Genomic DNA, 22,391 nt, shown 5'->3' on the forward strand with positions numbered 1-22,391 from the left:
CAGGGGCCTGGACTAGATGACCTTGTGAGATCCCTTCCTCCCCTACTTTCCTATAACCCTACTCCAACTCAAATAATCATAATATGGGAAGCTTTCCTAGTCTAGTGAATCCAACTCATAGAAAGTACATTTCCAAAGACAACTACAACGTTTAGCACCTTAACCTGCCACAGGTAAAGCAAGGGGACAAGGGTGGTTAGTATCCTGCTGCTACAAGGGTTTGTTAAAATATGCTCAAGAAATTAAACAGAAAAAGCCATGTCCCCCTTGACAGAGGAAGGCAAAAAAAACCCCATAGTCAGTTCCAATCTGACCATTGGGTAAAATTCTTTCCTGATTCCTAATGTGGCGATCTGTCTGACCCTGAGCAGAGGGGAAAGACCATTTAGCCAGAAATCTCTGGATTTTGGTCCCAGCAGGAGCACTGGCACACCCCAATAAAAATCCCCAGCACTGACTGCAACCAACACTCAGTGCTTCTGAGGAAGGTGGGGGGGAAAAAAAAAAAAACAACCAAAAAACAAAACCTTGCGGCCTATGACAACAGGAAAGGGCAAAAAAACCCTTCCTAGCCCCAAGCAACCGGCAAACATGGAAAATACTAAACACTTTCCATGTAGGTCTGCAATTTAGGGACAGTAAGCATAACTCCACATATCACGCCCTCTTACTGGACAGCCAGAATTCCCCTTTCTGCATCTCCTCCATAATCTTATCTCAGCTCCTTTAATCTTCTTTCATAACTAAGCCAGTTGTGAAGCTCTGCTTCATGCTCCTGCCATCAAGAATGGTCATCTCCAGCTGGGGTGGGACCTTTTTTCTATTGTAAAAGAAAGATAGCTTTGAAATCTTGGCCCTCACAAAATCTGTTAACTTCAAAGGGGAGAGAAGCTAAAAGGTCAGACAACCTGTAGACAATCTTCTTTCATGCTAAAATTATAAGACTTCATTGGCCAATACAAGTGTAAACCTATACTTGTATCCAACATTTTAGAGTTTTTTTTCTCTTTCCATGCTAATAAAATCCTCTCTCTCAAAGCTTAAAGACAATATTTTTGCACTGAGCTAATGCCAAAAGAAATTATTTTGTAATACAGGGGTTTTCAACCTTTTTTTTAAGGAGTGTATCCCTTCTGGGTACACTTCTGGTAGAGCGGGGGAGGGGAGGAGGCAGCCAGATGCAGAGTGGGGGAGGGTTGCAGGCAGTGGCGGCAGCATGGGGTGGTGGATGGCAGTCACCACTGCTGTGTGCAAACTCTTCCTCCCCACCACATCCACTTCATGCTCTTGCCAGAAAGAATGGTCATCGCCAGCTGGGGTGGGACCCTCCAGCTAGCCAGGTGGTGCCCGTGCAGCCCACAGAGGGGAATTGCTGCCCTCCCCCACACCCTCCCCTAGCTCCTGGGAGGTGGCAGTGGCATGGGGTGGTGGGTGGTGGCACTCCATCCCTGCCTGCCCATGCATATCCCCTAGCCCCTTTCCGCGTACTCCCAGTTGACAACCCCTGTTGTAATATGTTGTCATGTTTATTTAGAGTGCGGTAACTGAGCCTTGATAAGGGTAAATACTCCAGACTTCTGTAAACATTTGTTGGAAACTTAGGAAGATTCATAATTATTTTATGCATGCTAACAGAGATAAAACACCTGAGCTTGGGATTTGCCTAAGTAAAAACATGCCTCCCTACCTTCATCACAAAATAGCTAAGATCAGTCTAGCTATCAATTGAGGAAAACAATCAATCTTTGCCTAAAAATGATGAACTAAAGAAATATACATTTTAGAACTTTATGGAGTATTTTCTTACCATACCTGGTAAAATTCCCGAAGCCAGTTCTTCTGTAAATTTTCTGGCTGAAAAACAAAATATGAAAAGTAATGAGCGAGGTATAGCACAATTGAAAAAAAATCTGGTTCTCATTGTTTTCTTTAATATATTCAAACAGAGAGTTTACTTTCATACTAAAAGAGAACAAATTATCCTCTCACTCAGAACTCTCCTTTCAGTTTCATACCCTGTCTTGTCAAATTCCCACCCATAGAATAGACAAGGTGAAAGAAACATTGGCCGTTCTGTGTCAATGCAGTAAAAATATCCAAAAGCCATTTCATTTCATTTAGCGTATGAAGTTTCAGCCTATTGTTTCAGTCATCTTATATAGGTTTGAGGTGAAGTGACCCTGTCCAGTATCAAAATGGTTGAGAAGTGCCCAATAATCGCATGGCCAGTTAAATCCTGGTTGACTGACAAGACTGGTTGACTTTGCGTGTGTGCGTGTGCATGTGTCAGTGCTAAAAACGGAACTCAACATATCAGTTTCTTGAATTAGAAGCCACGATGACAAATGTTTACAGTTTAGGTTATGACAATTTATTTGAAGTTATCCTTTAAACCTAACCGCTTTCAGAAACATGTAGTCTCTAGACATGACTATGTATACAGTTAACAAATCCTCACAAATGTACAGCTACCTGTGTCCTATATCCACACTGGCCTTGACCAGGGATATTTCTTGCACTACTCTACATTCTGGCAAACAAAACAAATGATCCCTGATCATTTTATTAGCAAGTGACAACATATGGCATGCAGCATACAGGTTAGTGAAATGAAAATCCAAGACTACAATATGTGCTTTATGCCTTGAGAGGAATAATACAAACATTATAGTGTTTTTTTTTCAAATAAAAAGGCACTATATTTAGTTCCTGCTATGTTCAATCACAAAACAAGTTTTCAAGCAGCTAAATAAAGTTATCATATTGTTCCAATTATAAGTCAACCCTGCACACGAACCAATGTCATATTTTCAAGTTCAAATTTGGGGAAAATACAGCCTTTTCCTGAATGTAAGTTGACAACCACAGATAAAGAACCTGGTCTGCCATTTCCCTTATAAAATTCCACTAGCAAAGAAAACCAACAAGGAGAAGGCCCACAGGCTTTAAAAGTACTAAAAATATTAAAATAAAAACTGCACTGAAAAAGTTCTGACTAGGTATTTTTAAAGCATGAACAAATACTTTATAGCTGGTCTAAAGCTAGGATTATTTTTAGTAGTTGTATGGAAAAACACCAAACCTTGCATATTCTTTCTGATGATTGTTAACAACAGTTTTTAATTTTAAAAAACTGGGGGGAAAAATTTCCAAAATTTGGAAAAACTTCAGCCAGCAGTCAAACGTTTGCTGACCCTTTTCAGCTTAACAAAAGCCCACAAAAAGTAAAAACTTGAGAACTCCAAAATCAGAAGCTAAGAGGTAATACATTAAGAGGTAATACATTATACCTAAAAGTATGATTACTATATATATGACACATTGAGGTTAGTGCATATTGCCTACTAATATCCATCAGAATGAATCAGGCATGTACATACCATATTTTTTTTGCATACCACACATCCCAAAATAAACACACACCTGTTTGGAAAGGGAGAATGATGGAAAAACGATTTTTCCAGAGTCATGGTCTAGTCTTGACCACAGGCAGTGTACATTCTGTACTGTTAACAAAAGCTACAGTGTCATGTCTCTCACAGGGCTAAGCTGCTGCCAATTCAGCAGTGGCTGTGAAAGGGTTAATGCTGTAGCTCTAATCCTGAATAGTGAACTCTGCCCCTCCCTTCCTACACCCTGCAGGAAGAGAATCACAACAGCCATCACACCACATCTCCATGCTTCTCTACTTATGACTTGCACACCAATTTTGGACAGCTATGTTTGGGGGGAAAAGGTATGTGTTTTATGAGAGTAAATATGGTAGTACTAAATTATGTACCAAGCCCATTGATTATAAATTGAAAAAAAAAAATGTATATACACACACACACACACACACACATTTCTATAGAAGAAGTTGGATTTTCCTGTTCAAGAGGTAAATTGAAATGAAACCCTGAACAAACAGGTCTATAAAAAAGCATCTTAAGGAAGCAAAAGACCCATTTGAAAGCTCTCGTATATTTAAATGTAGATCAGAGTCATTTTTCAACCATTTTATACATGATGTGGTGACTATTTAAATTCCAAGCATAAATGAATGGGTGGCTCCTACAACATCAGCATGGAGATACAGAGCTAGGACCTACACACTGGAAGTCCCTGAAAGTGCAAGATCATCACAATTAAGACAGTATTGTATTTCCTGCCTAGGTATACTGAAGGAATAAACTTTGTAGGAGCTTACGGGTTTTTAAGTAGAAAGATTGATTTTTAAGCCAAATGCTGGTTTTCTTTGGCATCACTCTCAGCCACCCTCTCAACTACAAAGACAACTTTGACAATGTTAAAAAAAAAAAAAAACAGGCACAAATGCAATGCTACCATGTAGTTTAACAATATTATTGTAGAATATTGTGATGTTCTAGAAAGGGTCAGTCCTAGGGACTAAGAGCCAGACCACTACCTGCCTGATGTAGTACTGAAGATAAAAGGCACGTGAAACCTGATCCTATTCCACCATTATGGCTAGGGACAGACATTACACAAACTGGTTTAGGTGATCAGAAACTGGTTTAAACCTGTAACAGAATAGATGTTCACTGACCATAAACCAGTTGGAAAATGGCTGAAACCAGTTTGAGATGCACCTGGGTCAATGTAGAATCAGAATCAACTGATTTGGCTCAAACCGGTTTATGCAATGTCTGTCTCAAACAGCCCTTCCTGGTTCAAATTAAACCACACTCCCCCAGCATCCCGGCATGTTCTCTAGGCTGGGTGGGGCTCCCTGCTTCACAGCAGAGCTGGCCCCTCCCCTCTGCTCTCTGGCTGGAGCTCTGGCAGAGACTTCAGGCATCTGTTTGGCTTCCTCCTGCTCCTCCCCACCTTCACAACTCCCTGCTGAGCAGGGATCCCCCCTTCCCTCTTACACAGATTTCTCAGCATTTGCTAGCATGCTACATGCTGGCTATGGTCAGCGCTGTGGCAGACAGGACAAAGGCAGACAGGACTGTACCACTCAGGGCTCTTCAGAGCTAATCAACAGGTAATGTCCCTCCATCCTTCTTTGGAACAAGTTAAGAACAGCTTGAACTAATGAGAGGACCTTTCGTTTTGCTGATGGGGTGATAAATGCTCCCTGCTATGTAACTAAATGCTAGAGGTACACCGATACATCAATCCGATATCGGATCAGCACCAATATAAAGAAAATTTACTGCATTGGAAATCAGCCTGATGTGGCCAATAATTTGGCCGATAAATGCCCGTGCATGCACTCAGCTGCAGCACAGCACATAGGCAGTGAGGAGCATAGCCTGGCAGCGTGGAGAGCTGAGTGCAGCTGGTCTGTTGTGGTGGAAGGGGAGGGGGAAAGGAAGGGGCATGGGGGGGGGGCAGGTCAAGGCCCCTGTGGTAAGGGAGGGAGTGGGGCTGTATTGGATTGGTATTGGCCGATATGCCTCCTTAAAAATTGGCCATCGATATCAGCCCCCAAAGTCTCTATGGGTGCACCCCTACTAAATGCTATGCATGCAAATGCTGGCTGGCTCCTTTGCTTACCAGCAAGGGGGGGACACCCCTCCCTAATCAGAGCATTCTGCTGGGGTCTAGCCACTTCCACCTCAGCTCAGCACTGTGGAAGGGAAGGCAGGGCTGCTCTAGCACTCCCTAGCTTCTAGCCTGAGCCAGTGCAGGCATGTGCCTGCATTTTTTGAGTCCAGAGGGAATGTCTATGCAGTTACAAACTGATTCATTCTAGGCAGGTTAAACTAACCTGCAAGGATTGAATCAATTCAGGCTCAGGCTTTTTGAATGTCACTCCCTAGCCTAGAAGCCCAAATGTATTTAGGCTTCTAAGTGGGAACCTATTCTACCCTTCTCAAATCCCTAAACATCCATGAATACATTTACTTATATAAAAGTGCTGCCATCTTAGCCTTCAGATTAAGTCACAAAAGAGCAGCAAGAAGAAGCACCCAGGGACTAAGCAAAGTAGAATATAATCACACTTAAATACCTAATTGGTAGAGTAGGATTTGGCTCAATGGAAGGTTGTTCTCGTCACAAAAACCTCCGATGGGTATTTCCACACTACATACTGGCAGCTGGGTGGTTAATGGGACCATGATGAACACCTCAACTTTATTTTCATATGTTGTGCTTTTTTTTTTCTCCAAATGGTTAGAATATTTTTCTTTGTCTTACGGACTTTCATACATATACATAAGTACACTTTTAATCTCTTATTTACATTTTAAAATAGCGGAGGAGGGAAGGGGAATAAAGAAATAAATAAAATCAATGCTTTAATAAAATCACACCCCTGGAAGGAAAGAGGGAGTTTTAACCCTAGGCATGGCATGCAGATCACATTTCAGGGTAGGTGAAAAGTCATATGCCATAAACACTCGTGGATTTCCAGTACCTTGTAAAGCGAGATCTAGACCAGAAACTGAATCCAGACATCCTGCTTTTCCAAATGATGTTGGATTAAACCCAACTCAAATTCCAAACTCCTTCCCTCATACAGCTGAAGTCCTCTCCAGTTAAAAGTAAAAGAACCTGAACAAGCATACAGTTCTTAAAACATGCTTAGATGATCAAACTTAGATTCTCTTGACTTAGACAAACAATGTAAATGAATTCCAGAATAAATGACACTGCACTGAGACCTCAGCCTCAAATACAGACCCTTCCTTCAGCAGTTATATAAGCTTTCCATTTAGCTTTTTATTTTGCAGTCTTAAAAAGATAAGGGTCAAAAGCTGCAAATACCAATGCCAAAGATTAATCACACCCTCATTCAGATTAGTCATGCCTTTTTGAGCTTAAATGAATGCAATTCTATGCAAGACACTAACTACAAGCAGCTTGCAGTACGTAAATGAAAACCACTGATCTCAAACCCTTATCTCAAAAAAGGGAAAATAGAAAATGCTTATTTTGTTTGTCCACTTAAACTTGGAAGTGATATAAAATTCCTTCATTTGCAATGTGACTAAAGAATAATGTTATATTTTCAATGTCATTTCTAGTAAGATCAAATACTAAAACAAAGAGCCATATTATACTCTTCAGGAGCAAAGAGAAGCTGACAAAATTTCTTCAAGTTGCTCCTACAACTATATACCACATGCGATGGTCATCATATTTCAGCCTCCCTTTATAAAAAGAAAAAAATCATAGGCATTTTATTAGTAGCGATTCTCAACCAGGGTGCCAGGGAACCCTGGTGTACCACCAGATCCTCTGAAAAGTGCCAGGAGCCTCAAGGAGATAAATGAGGTGTGAGGAGGTAAGCAGATAAACCAGGTTTAGGCTTGCCCCTGACTGAGCAATCCCACACCCCCATTGCCCAGCCCATGTGTAAGGAGGTAAGCACTGTAATATATCAATTAGTTTTTTAAAATTGGGAACCACTCAATTCACAAAAGGTATGGAGGGGTTCCTCAAGTCCAAATAGGTCAAGAACCACTATATTAGTAACACCACAAATCAAAATTGAATTTATTTTCAAGTCAAATTTCTCTCTCTCCAGTTTTACCACATATTTTCATATTCTCAGCCAATAAGAACAACTGTTCAAATCCATGCCCTTGAGGATGAATGCATTTTAAAAATGCAATTAATGATTTAAAGATTAAAAAACTAAAACAAAACATTGTGATCATCTGGTTTAATTTCTTACATAACAGATCATAAGGTACACATTAATGTATTAATACTTAATGATTAATAAATAATACACTCCAACACTGGTTTAAAAATGTTCAGTATCGAAGAATCCAGCACAATTCTTGGTAAGCTAGTAATGAAATAAACTGGAAGGAACAAGTATACTGTTCTCACAGGCCATACTATGCTTTAGGCCCTTCTCCCTAGCTAACTCCTACTACTTTGTTTTAAGCGCTGCTTTCTAGAAGCTGCTATTCTAACTGTACATGAGGCAAGAATGCCAAATCAACTCTTTCCTATAGCCCTATTGCTTCAGGTATGCTCCTTTGCTCAACCATGGCTCCTACTGCCATTCTGGAAGATGGAAGTAACCTGGGCCTCCCATTATCCTTGTGTACAAATTCAAGAAAAAAATTTAGCAGCTGTCATCCCTAAATTTTTTCAGCAGAGGGCAGCAGGAAGACAATATACTTAAGTAGGGAACAAGAGTTAGAAGTTGAACCACAGCTGAGCATTGAGCCAGCAATGGCCTAACTGATGGATTAAATCTATTTAAAAGGGAATTTGAAATGATTTTGAGACATGTTAGAAGTGAGAGCTGGATAATTTTCATTTGAACCTTGCTCCAATTTTAATTCATTGGAACAGATGGTCATAGGTGAGAAATGTTCCGGAAGATTCCTGAGAAGCTTTTGGTATTGCTTTAGAGCTTCCAGATTAAACTCCCTTCAGCATTCCCAAGGAAAATGATGAAGGCTGATGGGAATGAGAACAAGTCATGGCAAAATCGACTCCATCAACAATGGAGGCTGCTATCCATTAGCATCTCGTCTGCTCAAGGTATCTTGACACTGAATCTACTTTGACCATAGTCACAAACACCCTAATTACCTCCAAGGGGATTATTGGTCTTTATTTTGTGTTTGCACCCATTTCTGTTTTTCATAAATCTTCTCCTTGTCTCCTGTTTTCGCAGCTTCTGTAACTATGTTCTTTTGCCTTTCTTCTTACCTGGTCAACCATTTCTTTAGTATTGCCTATACTGATTCTTTATCTTCCTTTCTTGCATGTAGCAATGCAATCTGTCCTCTCCCTTTTCTATATGTATTCTCCCCAGCCATTTCTCATTTCTCCATCTTCAGGTGGCAAATTCCCTAATAGATTTCTCCACTTCAAATTTCTCTCAGACTTCATCTTCAATATTAAGTTTTTGAAAGACCTGAGATAGTGAATGATCTTTCTTCCAAACTCTTCTCCCTCCCTTATCTATATATAATTTTTAAATGACTTCTGGCAGAAAGGAAATATAATGTAATCTGGACCTTCTGTCTGCTCTCCCTGACTTTCTTAACTAGCCTCTCCATGTACCATCCCTTACTAAATCTTCTTTGTTTTTCTTAATAAAACAAAGAATTGTTCTTTTCTTACTCTCTTCACTGCTAAAATCTTGTTTCCAAGTCTTGGGCATTTCTCACCATTCACTTGTGTGACCTTCTAAACCTTGGTCTCTCAACTTGTTGCCTTTCCAATCTCTCAAAAATGCTATTGATACTGTCCTCTTCAGTTCCCTTCTCATTAATCACTAAAACCCAGATCAACCTACTTGACTGGCTGAAATTTTCCGTGGTTGAATAATTTCCTTGTCCCCACCTTCAAAGCTCAATATCATCTTGCCTCAACCACATTCCCCACACCCTCTAATACTTCCTATGCTCTACCTCCCCTGTTTCATGAGGTATTATTATGCTGTACCTCATACATAGAATATTATTCTTGTTAAACACCTTCTTTTCTATGTAGAAGTGCACTGATACATTGGTCCATATCGTAGTGGGGGTGCAGATTTAGGCCCAAGCAGTGAGGGAGGGAGTGGGGCTGGAGCTGGGATGGAGACATGAGCAGCTCATCCAGGGTGCATGGGGGTGTGGCTTCTGCCGCTGCACGCACCCCACGGGGGCTATTGGGGGGGCATGTACCCCCCGGATCTGTGCACAGGGTAGGGGTGGGCTGCTGCTGTAGGCTGGGGCCGTGGGTGTCACTGGGCTCTTCCCAGCGAGGGATGGGGGGTTGGCTAGGTCAGGGCTGCACTTGGGGCATGCGGTAGTGATGCTGCGAGGGGGGCTATGGCAATTCTGGGGTGGCTGTAGCCCATCACATAGCCCCCTCCCCCCAGCGCTGCCACTGCTCACCCCAAGCACAGCTCTGGGCCAACATCCCCCACAACCCGCAACAGCAGCAGCCTGCCCTCACCCTGCACACAGATCTGGGGGGCACACGCTTCCCATGCCTTTCTGGGGTACCCCTCCCCTGGGGGCAGGAGCCCCTCCCCTTCCCCATGCCCCCCAAATGAGCCACTCACAGCTCCGTCCTGTGCCGTGCCCCAGCTGGGCAGTGCCTGGCCCCGCCCCAGCCCCACTTATCAGTGCACCCCTACTTCTGTGCATCCATATATTAAAACCTGCTTTCTCCAAGAATGCTTACTAGTAAGGACAAAGATGATAAAATTTACCATGCTCAATAACACACAGACATACAGAAAACTAGAACTCTTGGTTCCAAAATTATACTTTTTATTAGACCAACTGGAAAATGGCAAGAAATCTGTCCTTTTCTGCAAGCTTTCAGGATCAAAGTTCCTTCGTCAGGCTTTGGGAAAAGTGTAGATGGTACAAGATGGTAAAAAGTCCCCATAGGTCAACACAGCTCACAAAGACACTCTCATGGACCCAGAGGAACAGACTTCCATCTCCAGCTCCCTCTGTGCAAAAATTAACTTTATTTCCTACCTATGTAGCCTGACGAAGGGACTTTGATCCTGAAAGCTTGCAGAAAAGGACAATTTTCTTGCCATTTTCCAGTTGGTCTAATAAAAGGTATCATTTTGGAACCAAGAGCTCTAGTTTTCTGTATGTCTTTGTCTCAGACCAACACAGCTATCAAGTACACCCCCAAGAACACACATGCACTCACACTTTTATAAGTACAGAATTATTGATCCATATCTTACTTTGGGTTTTCTCTTCCTAGACTGTAATTTCTTCAGGGCACCAAGCATTACGGATTTAAATACCGTTTAAAAATATTCATTTAACCTCCTCTAATTATACCAGTTAAATGGTTAACCGATAACACAACAGCTCAGACACAGCTGCTGCTGGGAGCCCCTCCCATGGCTCTTTTATGGGGGAAGAGTGGGGAGAAGGGAGTGGCAAGCCCAGCCAGACAACACAGCCCATGTGAAGCCCTGCACTGAGAGTAAGGGAACACTTGTGAATGAGCAGTTAATTGCTTAATTGAGGAATCATTAGGCATCCTGATGTTTTCCTCTTTAACCTCATAGGCTATAGGTACTAGTCCCCCTCACTGCTCACTCTTCTCCTCCTGCCTGCCTTGCAGCCTTCTAGCTCCTGCTGAGGTATCATGCAAGTTCCCTTCCTTCCCTGCCAGACTGTGCCCCACCCCACGCTAACCAGTAATCACTGGGCTTATCAGTTAAATGACTAAGCATTTAACCTCTAACATCCCTACTGAGCATGTTGTATTTAGATTATGTTTGTGAAGCACTGTTTCTGCAGAGAATCTTTTATAAAAGGGTTTATAACCCAACCCAAACATTTTGATGAACTACGTAAAAGCTTTCTCCCAACAAGCATCCTCAAGCTTACACATCAACAGTGAAAATCTGCATTTACTATGGTTTCCACATAAATATCATAACTGAACCCTGAATATCTAAAATATAACCTGAACAGGCACTCTTGGGTTAAATCCTCATTTTCATCTTACACTTTCCATTAACACTGTGCACATTTTGACCAGGAAAACCACACAAGTAGGCATAGCTTCCCCCACATTCAACAAGTTTTGTTTTTTTTAAGATGGCAAAATCATACGGAATCCATGTTAAAAGAAAAAGGTTGTGTACACAGTGCAGCATAACTCCTTTAAAACAAATCCTTTTTTGATTTTTTTTCCCTGGAATTCCGAGTCCCATCAAAAACTGATTCTTTTTATGCCGAGTTTCCACTTGAAAAAAAGTCTATTTATATCATGCTGGTAACAGTATTGGTCAGGAGTATAACAAACCAGCAAGGGAACTAACATATGGATACCACATGAGTTGGTAAGGTCTTAAAAACAAGCTGCCCTTCAATAGAGCGTATAGTCAGCCTCCTCTTCCCAATATTTCCATTTCTTAAAGCAATAGTGAAAAGAAAGTGAAAAACTACTCTTCAAAAGCAAGCAATCAAAGCAGCAGTTGGATAACTTGTTTTTAAGAAGATTTTAAAATACTGGAGAAAGAATCAAAAGCTAAAATAAAGGTTATAGGTCCAAAATTAATAGCCTGAAATAAAATTTATTCAGTTTTATCCAAAGGAATAGAGAATGAATTATATGTACGTACATACATAAGGTATTTCTTACAGTGAATTATATATACAGTATTTCTTACAGTTTATTTTTAGCTAAATCATCTTTTTAAATTTTTGAAATGTTTGAAAACTTATTGAGAGCTAGTATGAAAATGTGCAGATGGGAAGAGAAAGAAAGAATGCGTGTGCATTGGCTTCTTAAGAAATTCCTAAATATCCAGTGTGGATTAAAAGATTTGCCAAAAGCTGCCATAGTAAGGTTAACTCCCACTGATCCTCAATGTTAAAGAGCACCACCACCACCAAAATTAGCCCTTATAAGACCTGAGATTCAAGGGCTGCACTTCCAGTTGGAACGGTTTATCTTTAAACATTGCTCTCTCTCCCCTCCATAACCTATTTTCAGCACACCAAGAACAGTAAATTACGGCATTATTTTATTTGCTCATTTTACCTTATTTATATTGAAAGGAAAGAATCATCTTCTCAACGTGTCTTACTACAGTTACCTATTTTATGAAAAAATCAGTTATCAAGTATATAACTGTAAACATTCTAATTAGTTTTTTACTAGCTGTACTAATAACATCTAAGATTTTTAATGTCATATAATAGCTTTAAAGTTTTGCTGGCAACCCCTTAACATTTGTACTTCAAGATTTATTTGATATAAATGTCAGGCTTACCTTTTGACCTTGTAAGTGCTCCTATTTCCACACACTAAATATTGAATTACAAAGATCATGCTAGCAGAAAAACCACATCAAATAATGCATATTAACATGGTATTTTGTACTAACTGTCACTAACAGTTGACAAATAAAATGATGATAACCTGTGCATTATATTCAGGTCTTTGGACGTACCAAATTTCAGTCAACTGAGACAAAATAGCAGGGTTAAAAGAAGAAAAAAAAAAACCCTTGTAAGAATACAGAAGGATTTCCTAGAAACATTTATCAACTTCTGTCAAATCTGAGCATTCACATAAATGCTAGGTTTCTTGTCTTTCAGTTTTTAAATATAATTTTCATAGGTAAATTATATATTAATCAATCCAGTGACACTGCACTACTCATAGCTTTCCCAAGACACAGCAGAAGAGAAATGGAAAAAAAATCTTCACTGCTGTTATTGGGTTTCCCTGCTGTCCACAAGTAAGGATAAAATAGTTTTACTCAGGGTGATGTTACAGGTTACCTTTAAAACATTTTAAATCTGTGGAATGTTATGTCATCAGAAAGTTAGAACAGTTTCAGAGCAGTCACAGGTGTAGGCTTGATGCCATTTCAGATCTGCACAACTGCTACTTGCCACTAGAAGGCCTGATAAGCAGGGGTGTGGATTCTCTCTCTCCTCTGGGGTAGGAGAAGTGGGGAGGATGGCACAAGTTTGGAGGTGGAGAAACCACCATGGGAACTGTGATTTTCCTACTCACCAGCTTGCAGGAGCCAGTCGGAGCTGCGGGTGGGAGGGGAGAAGTCTTGAGAAAAAATGTTTTAAGTGAATGGGCAAGGAGGAGAAGCAAATAGAAAGGAGTGGAGAGAAAAAAGGACCAACATCTTGCACATGTTTAAATGAATTGGGGTTGAGCCAGGGGGAAGTTGGGTTAGTACTCACATGGGGGCAAATTGAAACAGTAAACTCACTGCATGCCACACAGGAGAAGGAGTTGGGTTAGCACCCGTAACAGGACAGAGCTAACACGCGGCAGGCTCCCTGCGTGCATGCCACACTGGAGCAGAGCTGCGACCAAGCAGTGGGAAGGGAGATGGTTGCCCAGCACTAAAAGCCAACTGCCAGTTCTTCTTTCATTAATACTTTCTTGGGAAGAAATGTAATTTTCCCGATCACAAGATACCTATATTTAACAACGGGCATCTTTCATAAAAAGAATGCAGTGGCATGTAACACTGGACTCCTCTTTGTACCTATAACACATTCCACTAATAATATATGGAGTCAAACAGAAGTTTGAGTGACTAATGATGATCATCAGGCTAAGCTAGATGAGGAGTTACAAGAACTCCCATTGCACAAATGGACTGCCAGTTCAACACACAGAGGTGCTAGAATAAGCAGCAAACTGGTGAGCTGCATCAGGGTACTCAAAGTGGTCAGGTTGTGCTGGGGTAGCATGCACTAGGGGAGGAGTGGATGTTGGCTTGGGGCCAGCATCACCCCCCTGGGCAGTGGAGTTGAGGAGGTTTGAAAGTCTGTCCATAGAGCAAAAGAGTGGGAAGAGCAAGAATGGTGCATCCTGAAATGTTGAAGGAATGAAAATAGAGTTTCTCTCCTCAGATCAGACTACCAATACCCTGGAATGACCCGAGTAAAACAGATAAAAGATAACTCTCGCTCAAATTGGCATAACTTTATAAAATGTTTCGAGGATACTTAGCACAGGTTAACCCCTTCGATGAGTGAATGCTTCCATTTTAAGTGGGTTTTTGGTTGTAGCCATGTTGGTCTAAGGACACAGGCAGGCCAGGTTCTTTGGGTAGATGTGATATCTTTTATTAGACCAACTGAGTAGTTGGAAAAAAAAGTTCTTTGCAAGTGTTCAGGTGCAATCACCCTTCTCCCAGGTATAAGGGGTCTCTGCTGTTCTCCAAAGAAGAAATGTCAGGTTTCATCGAATCCATCCTAAAACTGCTTGTAACTCAAAGACCAAGTTTTATCCAAGACACAACAGACTTCCTGCAAAAACTCAAAAACACAGACCACCTTCTCAGCAATACCTTCCTAGCCACCAGGATTGTCACTAGCTTATACACCAACATCCCACACCTGGATGGCATACAAGTCTGCCTCACATATTTAGAAGAGCGAGATTACAACTCGGAATACAGACCTCAGGGTATCACTGAACTTATAATACTTCATCCTTACATGCAACAACTTCAGTTTCAACAACCAACACCTCCTCCAGACCACAGGCACAGCTATGGGCACCAAAATAGCCCCACAATAAACCAATCTTTTTATGGCCCACCTGGAAGAAGAATTGCTCAAGAACTGCATCATCAAACCCATGCTATACCTGAGATATACAGATATCTTCATCATTTGGACTGAAACTTCACTCTCCGATTGATTTCCAGCAAAATTTCAACAATCCATCATCATCCCTGCATCAGACTATTGCTTGAATACTCTAACACCAGCATTTCCTTTGTGGACTCCATGATCAATACCCACAATAAAATGGTAAAATACAAACCACCATATACAAGAAACCCACAGACCAACATACATACCTACACTACACCAAAGACAAACATACAGACAGAGTTGCCAAGTCACCCACTTGTCTCATTGGGCAGGAAACTTAAAAAAGACTGAAGGTTTCTCTTCCTTCCAGCCAAGGAAAATGGAAACTTACTGGCCTCCTTGTTCTTCAAACATTAGTTTAAGTAAAGGCTTCAGCATAATAGAGGCATAATTAGGTTAACAATAATAGTACTTAGATGTGACTATTAAGTAGTTTGTAAGAATGCTTAATTTATCACAAGTTGAGGCTTGTGAAAAATGTTCTTAATGAGTAAAACCTTTCCAAAGTAAAGGAGGCTTGCATTTTGCTGGTGGTGATTTTTTGTCTGTGCTGAGTTCACTCGCTGAAAACAGAGCATGTTTTAAGCATGTTGAAATAAAAAACCTGCTTAGTTTACCTTATCCCATGTTCTGGACACAGAGCTTGTCCAGACCTACATGCAAAATTTAAATGACTAAATTATAATATCAGTGCCTTTTGCATAAGAACGTAAAAGCGTGACGGAGACCACCTGAAACACAACAATACAGTTAATCCCATCTCTGGCTTTGGTATCAAGTACACCCTATGCCCAACTACTCTATATTGATTATGAATAAGTTCCCCTTTCAAAGTGATTGCCTCTCCCTTATCATCACATTCCTCGCCAGTCTAGGTGTCTGTGCCACTTGGAAAATATTTTGGGATCTGCCCTGTTATAACAATGACCTATACAGTGCCTTAAAATTCATGGTCTAAAGGGCTCAATTCAAGTAATTAAGCCCTACTGCAATTAACCAAGTAGTAAACCTCTGGTTTAAGGTATTGGGCTCAAGGAATCAAGGCGCAGTTAAGCAAATGATAAACCTCCGATATCAAGGGGTTTTGTATGTTAGTTTCACCCACAACAAGAGACAGATCCAAAAGGCTAACATTTGCAAACACAACCAAAGGACAACGACCCTTCACTCTGTCAACTTTGCCCAGACCCCGATCTTCAACCCATCAAGAAAATATGCTTTGAAGAATGAAAATAATAAAAAAAAAAGAATGAAACTGCCAGCAAAGGGCGCTCATCCCAGAAGAGAAGCACCACTCTGACTCATCATAACCTGCGTCCAGCTAACCACCCTCGGCAACAGATCCACGCTCGTGTTTATGAGAAAACCACTATTATGGCTAGAAATATACTGGACTTGATTATAGCTTACTTTATTTGTAGATTGCAATAGCCTACCTGTCATTTTCCTATATAATTTGTTATTTAATTAAAGCCTTTCTGCTGACTATTGATGGAAGTATTGTGTCAGTCTTCCCAAGCACTAAGCATCCCATTTTAATTGCAACCCCCATGTGAACAGCCTTTCCTGCAAGTAGCCTAAACTAAAATCAATATAAAGCAACACAAGAAAACTAGCTACAGCTGTCATGTACAATAATGCAAGATATATACTACCAATTGACTATGAAACCAAGAGTATTTGCAGAGAGTTGAGGCAGGTGGATTTTTTGTGGGATACAAAACAAATGTGTGGTCTACAGCCTAGAGTCTATTCATTTCTAATATGTTTGGAGAAAAGGAACAGGATATTTTCAAAGTATGGACCAAACCGCTAACCTCATTGTACTCATAAGAAAAATGCAAACAGGATACTTGAACTATTTGAAGCTACTGATTTGACAAAGAAAAATACCTGTACTATAAAAACAACGAAAACATTTGTATGAGACAAATCAGGGATCCATCAAGGCAAATGAGCAGTGGGTAACCCAGCTGCAATGCATAAGAATTTCCATGTTAGAGTGACCAAAGGTCCATCTAGCCCAGTATCCTGTCTCCAAGGCTAGGGACAGAAGTTACACATAAACCAACCGGTTTCAGTAATCAGAAACTGGTTTAAACCTGTAACAGAACAGAAGCTCAGTGCACATAAACCAGTTTTGAAATGGCTGAAACTGGTTTAAGATAAACCTGGCTGAATGTAGTATCAGACTTAACTGATTTGGGTCAAACCACTTCATGAAACTTCTGCCCCAGACCCCTTCCTTCCTGGTTCAAGTTAAATCACAGTCTCCCAGCATGCTTTGCAACTCTGGGCTGGGCTGTGCCATCTGCTCCAGAGATCAGGGTTGGCTCCGCTTCCTAGCTGGAGCAGCGAGGGCTGGCTGACAAGAGGGGAGGGAACTGCCCCCTCACCAGGCAAACCCCATCTGGGGCTAGAAAGGCGGGTTAAACACCCCTTCCCCCGCTCAAGCTTACTGCTGGCTGAGACTATGGAATACAAATCCCAAAAGCACCTAGAAGTAGGAAGAGGAAGTGATGAGCAACCCCGCAGAGTCCTGGTATTGTGATCCTGAACTGCAAATCCGATAGACCTTGGGGGCAGCAGGAAGAAGAAGTGAACACACAGCCCATGATGGCTGTGCCAGAGAGCTGTGCTCTAGTGTCCCACAGCTTCTGGCCTGAGCCACTGCAGTCACGTGGCTGCACTTCCTGAATCAAAGGTAAATGTCTGTTCACATCTGTTTCAATTTAATCTCTGCAATTTAGGCTAACCTGCAAAGACTGAACCAGTTCAGCCTTGGGCTTTTTGACTGTCTGTACTTAGCCTGTTAGGCCCACATTTCCTGAGCATAACAAACAGGCCTGTCTTCAGTAGCAGCAGTATCAGATGTTTTACAGGACGAGATATTGTTAACAAGTTCTCTGTAGCAAGTATATTGCTTGTACTAAATACTCAATTTGGATACTGGTAAATCAGACTGTACAAACAGAGAAACAAATTAATTGCTTTCAGCGATCTAGTTGGAAGATGCTGCTTCAAAAGACTATGAGATATACCAGAAAGAAAAAAAAAGGAAGTGTATGAAATATTAGAAGGTGTAACAGGAGAAGAGATCATTTAGTAACGACAGCTCCCATTTTTTCTTGTTTGTTTATTGGGGGGGGGAGGTAAGGGGGAGGACAAACATAATCCTTCATAGTTAAGTAACTGTTGTGTTATTGCTTCAAGGAAGGTACTGGAAGTGACTAACTTGCTCCTTCTTGATCAGTGTGTGTGTGGGGGGGGGGGGGGGGGACACATGTATGCAGGATGGCCTGACCGACTTAGAGCAAAAGCCTTGTTAATAAAATTGTTTATTCCATCTTGAGTCAGCATCCTTTACTCTGAGGTATTTAAACCAGGGGTGGAAAATTCTTTTGGGCAGAGAGCTACTTACCAAGGTTTGGCAAGTAGTCAAGGGCCGCAGGGACAGCCCAGTCCCTTGACAGGAGCCCCACCCCCTGGTTGCCATCTTGGGACCAGAAGTCCTGCCCATAACCTCTGCAACCAGAAGTCCCTTCCCTTGCCCCTGGGAGTACTCCTTTGGGGAAGAGAGTTTGCCATTGTAGAACGGGGAAAAAAAACAAATTATATACTAAAAATATCAAACACCCATAATAATATATTTTAATTTAATTAAAAATATATATTTTTGTCCCGATTTGTATTCATTTGTGCTGTATATGTAGAAGTCATTGCATAATAGCTCAAAATGCAGTCTTACTCTTGTATAGTGTGGGGGGTGTGCAGGGATATCATGGGGTATGGGTGGGTGTAGGGTTTGAGAGGAGCTGTGGTTGGGTGGGTATGGGGAGGTGTGTGTGTGTGTGTGTGTGTGTGTGTGTGTGTGTACACGGTATTTGTGGGGTGTGTGATTGTGTGTGGGGGAGGGTGTGGCTGTGGGGTTTGCAGGAAGGTTTTGAGGGTATGTGGGGTGTACACAGGAGTACCTGCACCCACCTGAGCCAGTCACCACCCGCCCTACAAAAGCCCAGAGCCCAAACGCCCTGTGGCACCTCCCCACCACCACCAACAGCGCACAGCCCCAGCACTCCCTGTGCTCACTCTGCACCGCCTGGCCACATGCAGGGGTAGTGGCGGGGACCAGCATGTGCAGCTGGGCAGAAACTTGGCACGGGGAAAGTGGCTACTCCACCTTGCTGCTGCCAGGCAGTTTTTGTTGTGGCTGCGCAGAGCCAGCACTAGGCTGCAATGTACATCCTTCACCGCCACCTGTGAGCTGCCCTGTGGGAGCTCCACACCATCACTGCTGCCACACTGTGCAACTTGGAGGCAGTACTGAAGAAGCCACACACCAGCAGCCCTTTTTTTGGCCACAACCAGAAGTGCCCTGCAGCAGCGAGGGGGAGGAACTGCTTTCCCTGTGCCAAGCAGCAGTTTCTGCCCAGCTACTGCTGTCACTGCTGCTCAGCCCCAATGGGCAAGCCCGGAGCTGGTGTGGGGCCCAGGCTCAACAGCAGCATGTGACAAACTGCTGCTCAGAGCAAGGGAAAAGTGGCCCCTCCCCCTCCAACCCCCAGTCCTTTCTGGTGCAGCCACTCAGAGCCAGCGTGGGGCTGCCCCGTGTCTGCTATGTACTGCCACTGCTGCCTCGTGGGCAGCCCAGAGGCAGCAGTGACGCAGCAGAGACCCAGGACAGCCCTGCAGAGGCTCCAAGTTGATGCATAAGGAAGTGGCAGCAGTGGGAGGGGGAGGAGCTACTTTCTACCCCCGCGCTAAGCAGCAGTTTGTCCCGCACTGCCGCTGCTCATCTCAGACAGGCGAGTCTGGGGCACGCGGGGTCAGGGCTGTGCATGCTGGCCCCCACCTGTAGCATGGGGCTGGGGCAGGGGGCCCCAGGTGTAAGCAGGTGTACGAGAGCCAGCAATAGCTGGACAGGAGCATGGGGCCCACGCCGACAGGGCTCAAAGTGGGGCCACAGGAGTCCAGGATCTCGGCCAGCAGGGGCTCCATGCAGCTGGGCCAGCTCCCCTCTCTCCCTGCTGGCACATCCCAGCCCAGCCCAGCTCAGCTCCGCTCCATAGACCCTTGCTAGCCCGTGCTCCATGCTCCTGGCCTCAGGACACCAGCTTGGGTCCCATGTTCCCCACACACCTGCTTGCTTCCACTTCCCCCCTGCCCCCACAACTGCTTTCCCCACTTTCCAGCCTGCCTGCCAGCCACTCTGCACTACATGGCTCCCAGCTGCATGGCTGGACCTCTGGACTTAGCAGCAGCAGCCCAGCCTTCACCTGCCTTCCTGCCCCCCCTTCCTACCCACATTTTTCACTCCGGAGCAGGAAGACATGAACAGCTCCATGGTCCCAGGCCAGAAGTCTCTGCTAGGAAGGGGCTTCCAGTTGGAGGGTCAGGGCCAAGCAGGACATGCTATTGCAGGATCCTGCTGTGGCTTCCCCTGGGTCCTACTGCCTCTGGCTCCTACCATCTTTGACAGGCAGCCAGGGGCAGATAAATATTAATTTTCTAAATTTCTAGGGAACCTGCTGGCCCGATAGAATGGCCTGGTGGGCCAGATCCAGCCCACAGGCCATATTTTGCCCACCCCTGATTTAAACCAAAAAAAAAAAAAAAACCCCCACAAAAAAACCCACGTATGTTGTCAGTAAAACTGAACCTGCCTTGCATCTGGGTGTTGAGTCATTTGACTGTTCTGATCAAAATAAAGTATGGACAAATGAGAGATATTAGGTTGCATTTTGTTACAAGCTACGAAAAGTTGGTTGATGACTGGTGGCTAATTGCTACCAATTACCCCAAAACTTTCATAATCTGTCAGATGAACTCCATGAATGGGAGTGACATTTGTGTAATCACTTTTTGACCTTGTGGCTAAGATCAAGTTTAAGGACAAGTAACTTCTAACAGGAAGACTACAGATACGGTGATTTAAAAATGAGGTAATAATAAAGTACTGTACTTTCCAACAATGCTAAGAATTTTCACTCCATCTCTAGATTAGAATATTCAGAAGGATCCCCCCGAATTCCCCAGGCATTTAAAAGAGCAAAGAGTCTGGCTAAGAATGTTATCCAAATAAAAAATTCAATCCGTACATTAGCAAATAAAATACTACATTCAGTGTGACAAACTACCTCAACAATCTCAATGTACATGTACTTAATCAGGCATAATTCAGAAACAGACACTAAAAGAAATCAATTAATTAGTACTTTGAAAAATGTTGTGAATTACACACTAAGAGAAATAGGCAGACAAGGTTCCTTGGGTGAATTTGATATCTTTTATTAGACCAACCCAAATAGTTGGAGAAAAGTTATTAAGCAAGCTTTCGGGTTCAAAAACCCTTCGTCAGGCTAAGGAAGTTTCACCAGTTGGTGTGTGCTCTTCCACTACAGCTGTGGAATGTTAAGCAGTGTTAAAGTTAAAATGTGCTATGAGCAGTCACATGTTAAATGTTGATACTATTTTTTCCTGCACAGCTCTAACTTGCCACTAGAAGGCTGGCAAGCAGCGTGTGGCTAGGACACCTGTGCTATATCACTGCTCTTAGAGGGGTTGGAGGGAAGTGCATCTTGGGATGTGAGAAGACCACAAAATTGTTCATTTCATCTCTGTGGAGCAGATTTAGATTACCCTAACATGAGCTAGAAAGCACAGCCCAAAATTAACTTTCACCTTAAGTGGTGTAACTTTAAGATGCTCAGGGGGCGCTTAGTGAGTTAGCAAGCTTTAATGTACAGACACTCGCACTTGAAGTGTCCTTAATATGGTCTCAATGCAACTTGCAACCACAGTGGCATAGCTGGCCACCAGGTCTAGCTGCTGGAAGCAAGTATTCCAATGACAATTTAATATAGATACAAAGCTGCTGATTTCAATCCAGTTAGCCAGTTTCCATACACTGCTGGTCACAGGGATTATTACAAACCCAGACCCATGTTAAACAAGCATTGCCAAGACCTGGCTCAGTGCATCATCATGTATTTAGTGTTATAACGCATCATGGAAAATCTCTTCAATTAGCATGCTTTCAACATAACTTTAGGATCCGAAACTGAACTTCCCTTCTATGCAATACTACAGCATTTAGAAAGCTAGTTGCTTTCTAAGAGTCTTTCAAATCACACTTATTTACAGCCTACTCTTGAAAGTTAAAAAAAAAAAAAAAAAAAATCAAACCCTAACCATCTGTACTATAAACGCAGCTGTTTATTTGTATTTACAGTTATAAAAATATTCAGATGCTCCATTAACTTTCACTTACTTGAATATTAGAATGCAAAACTGGTAAAAATAAGAACAGTATTGGGCAATTATCATAACTGTGCATGTCTTTTC

At 42.5% G+C, this 22,391-nt stretch overlaps 1 protein-coding gene across 1 annotated transcript in view; it reads right to left on the reverse strand.

The window, feature by feature from the left end:
- INPP5A (inositol polyphosphate-5-phosphatase A) overlaps positions 1-22,391 on the reverse strand; it is a 230,021-nt gene that overhangs the window by 154,091 nt on the left and 53,539 nt on the right. Inside the window, exon 2 of the mRNA XM_025208811.1 lies at positions 1,813-1,854. Coding sequence (XP_025064596.1) covers positions 1,813-1,854 — 42 coding nt within the window. The remainder of the gene's footprint in view (positions 1-1,812; positions 1,855-22,391) is intronic.

Source organism: Alligator sinensis, unplaced genomic scaffold (assembly GCF_000455745.1).
Source record: "Alligator sinensis unplaced genomic scaffold, ASM45574v1 scaffold195_2, whole genome shotgun sequence".
Classification (NCBI taxonomy): domain Eukaryota; kingdom Metazoa; phylum Chordata; order Crocodylia; family Alligatoridae; genus Alligator; species Alligator sinensis.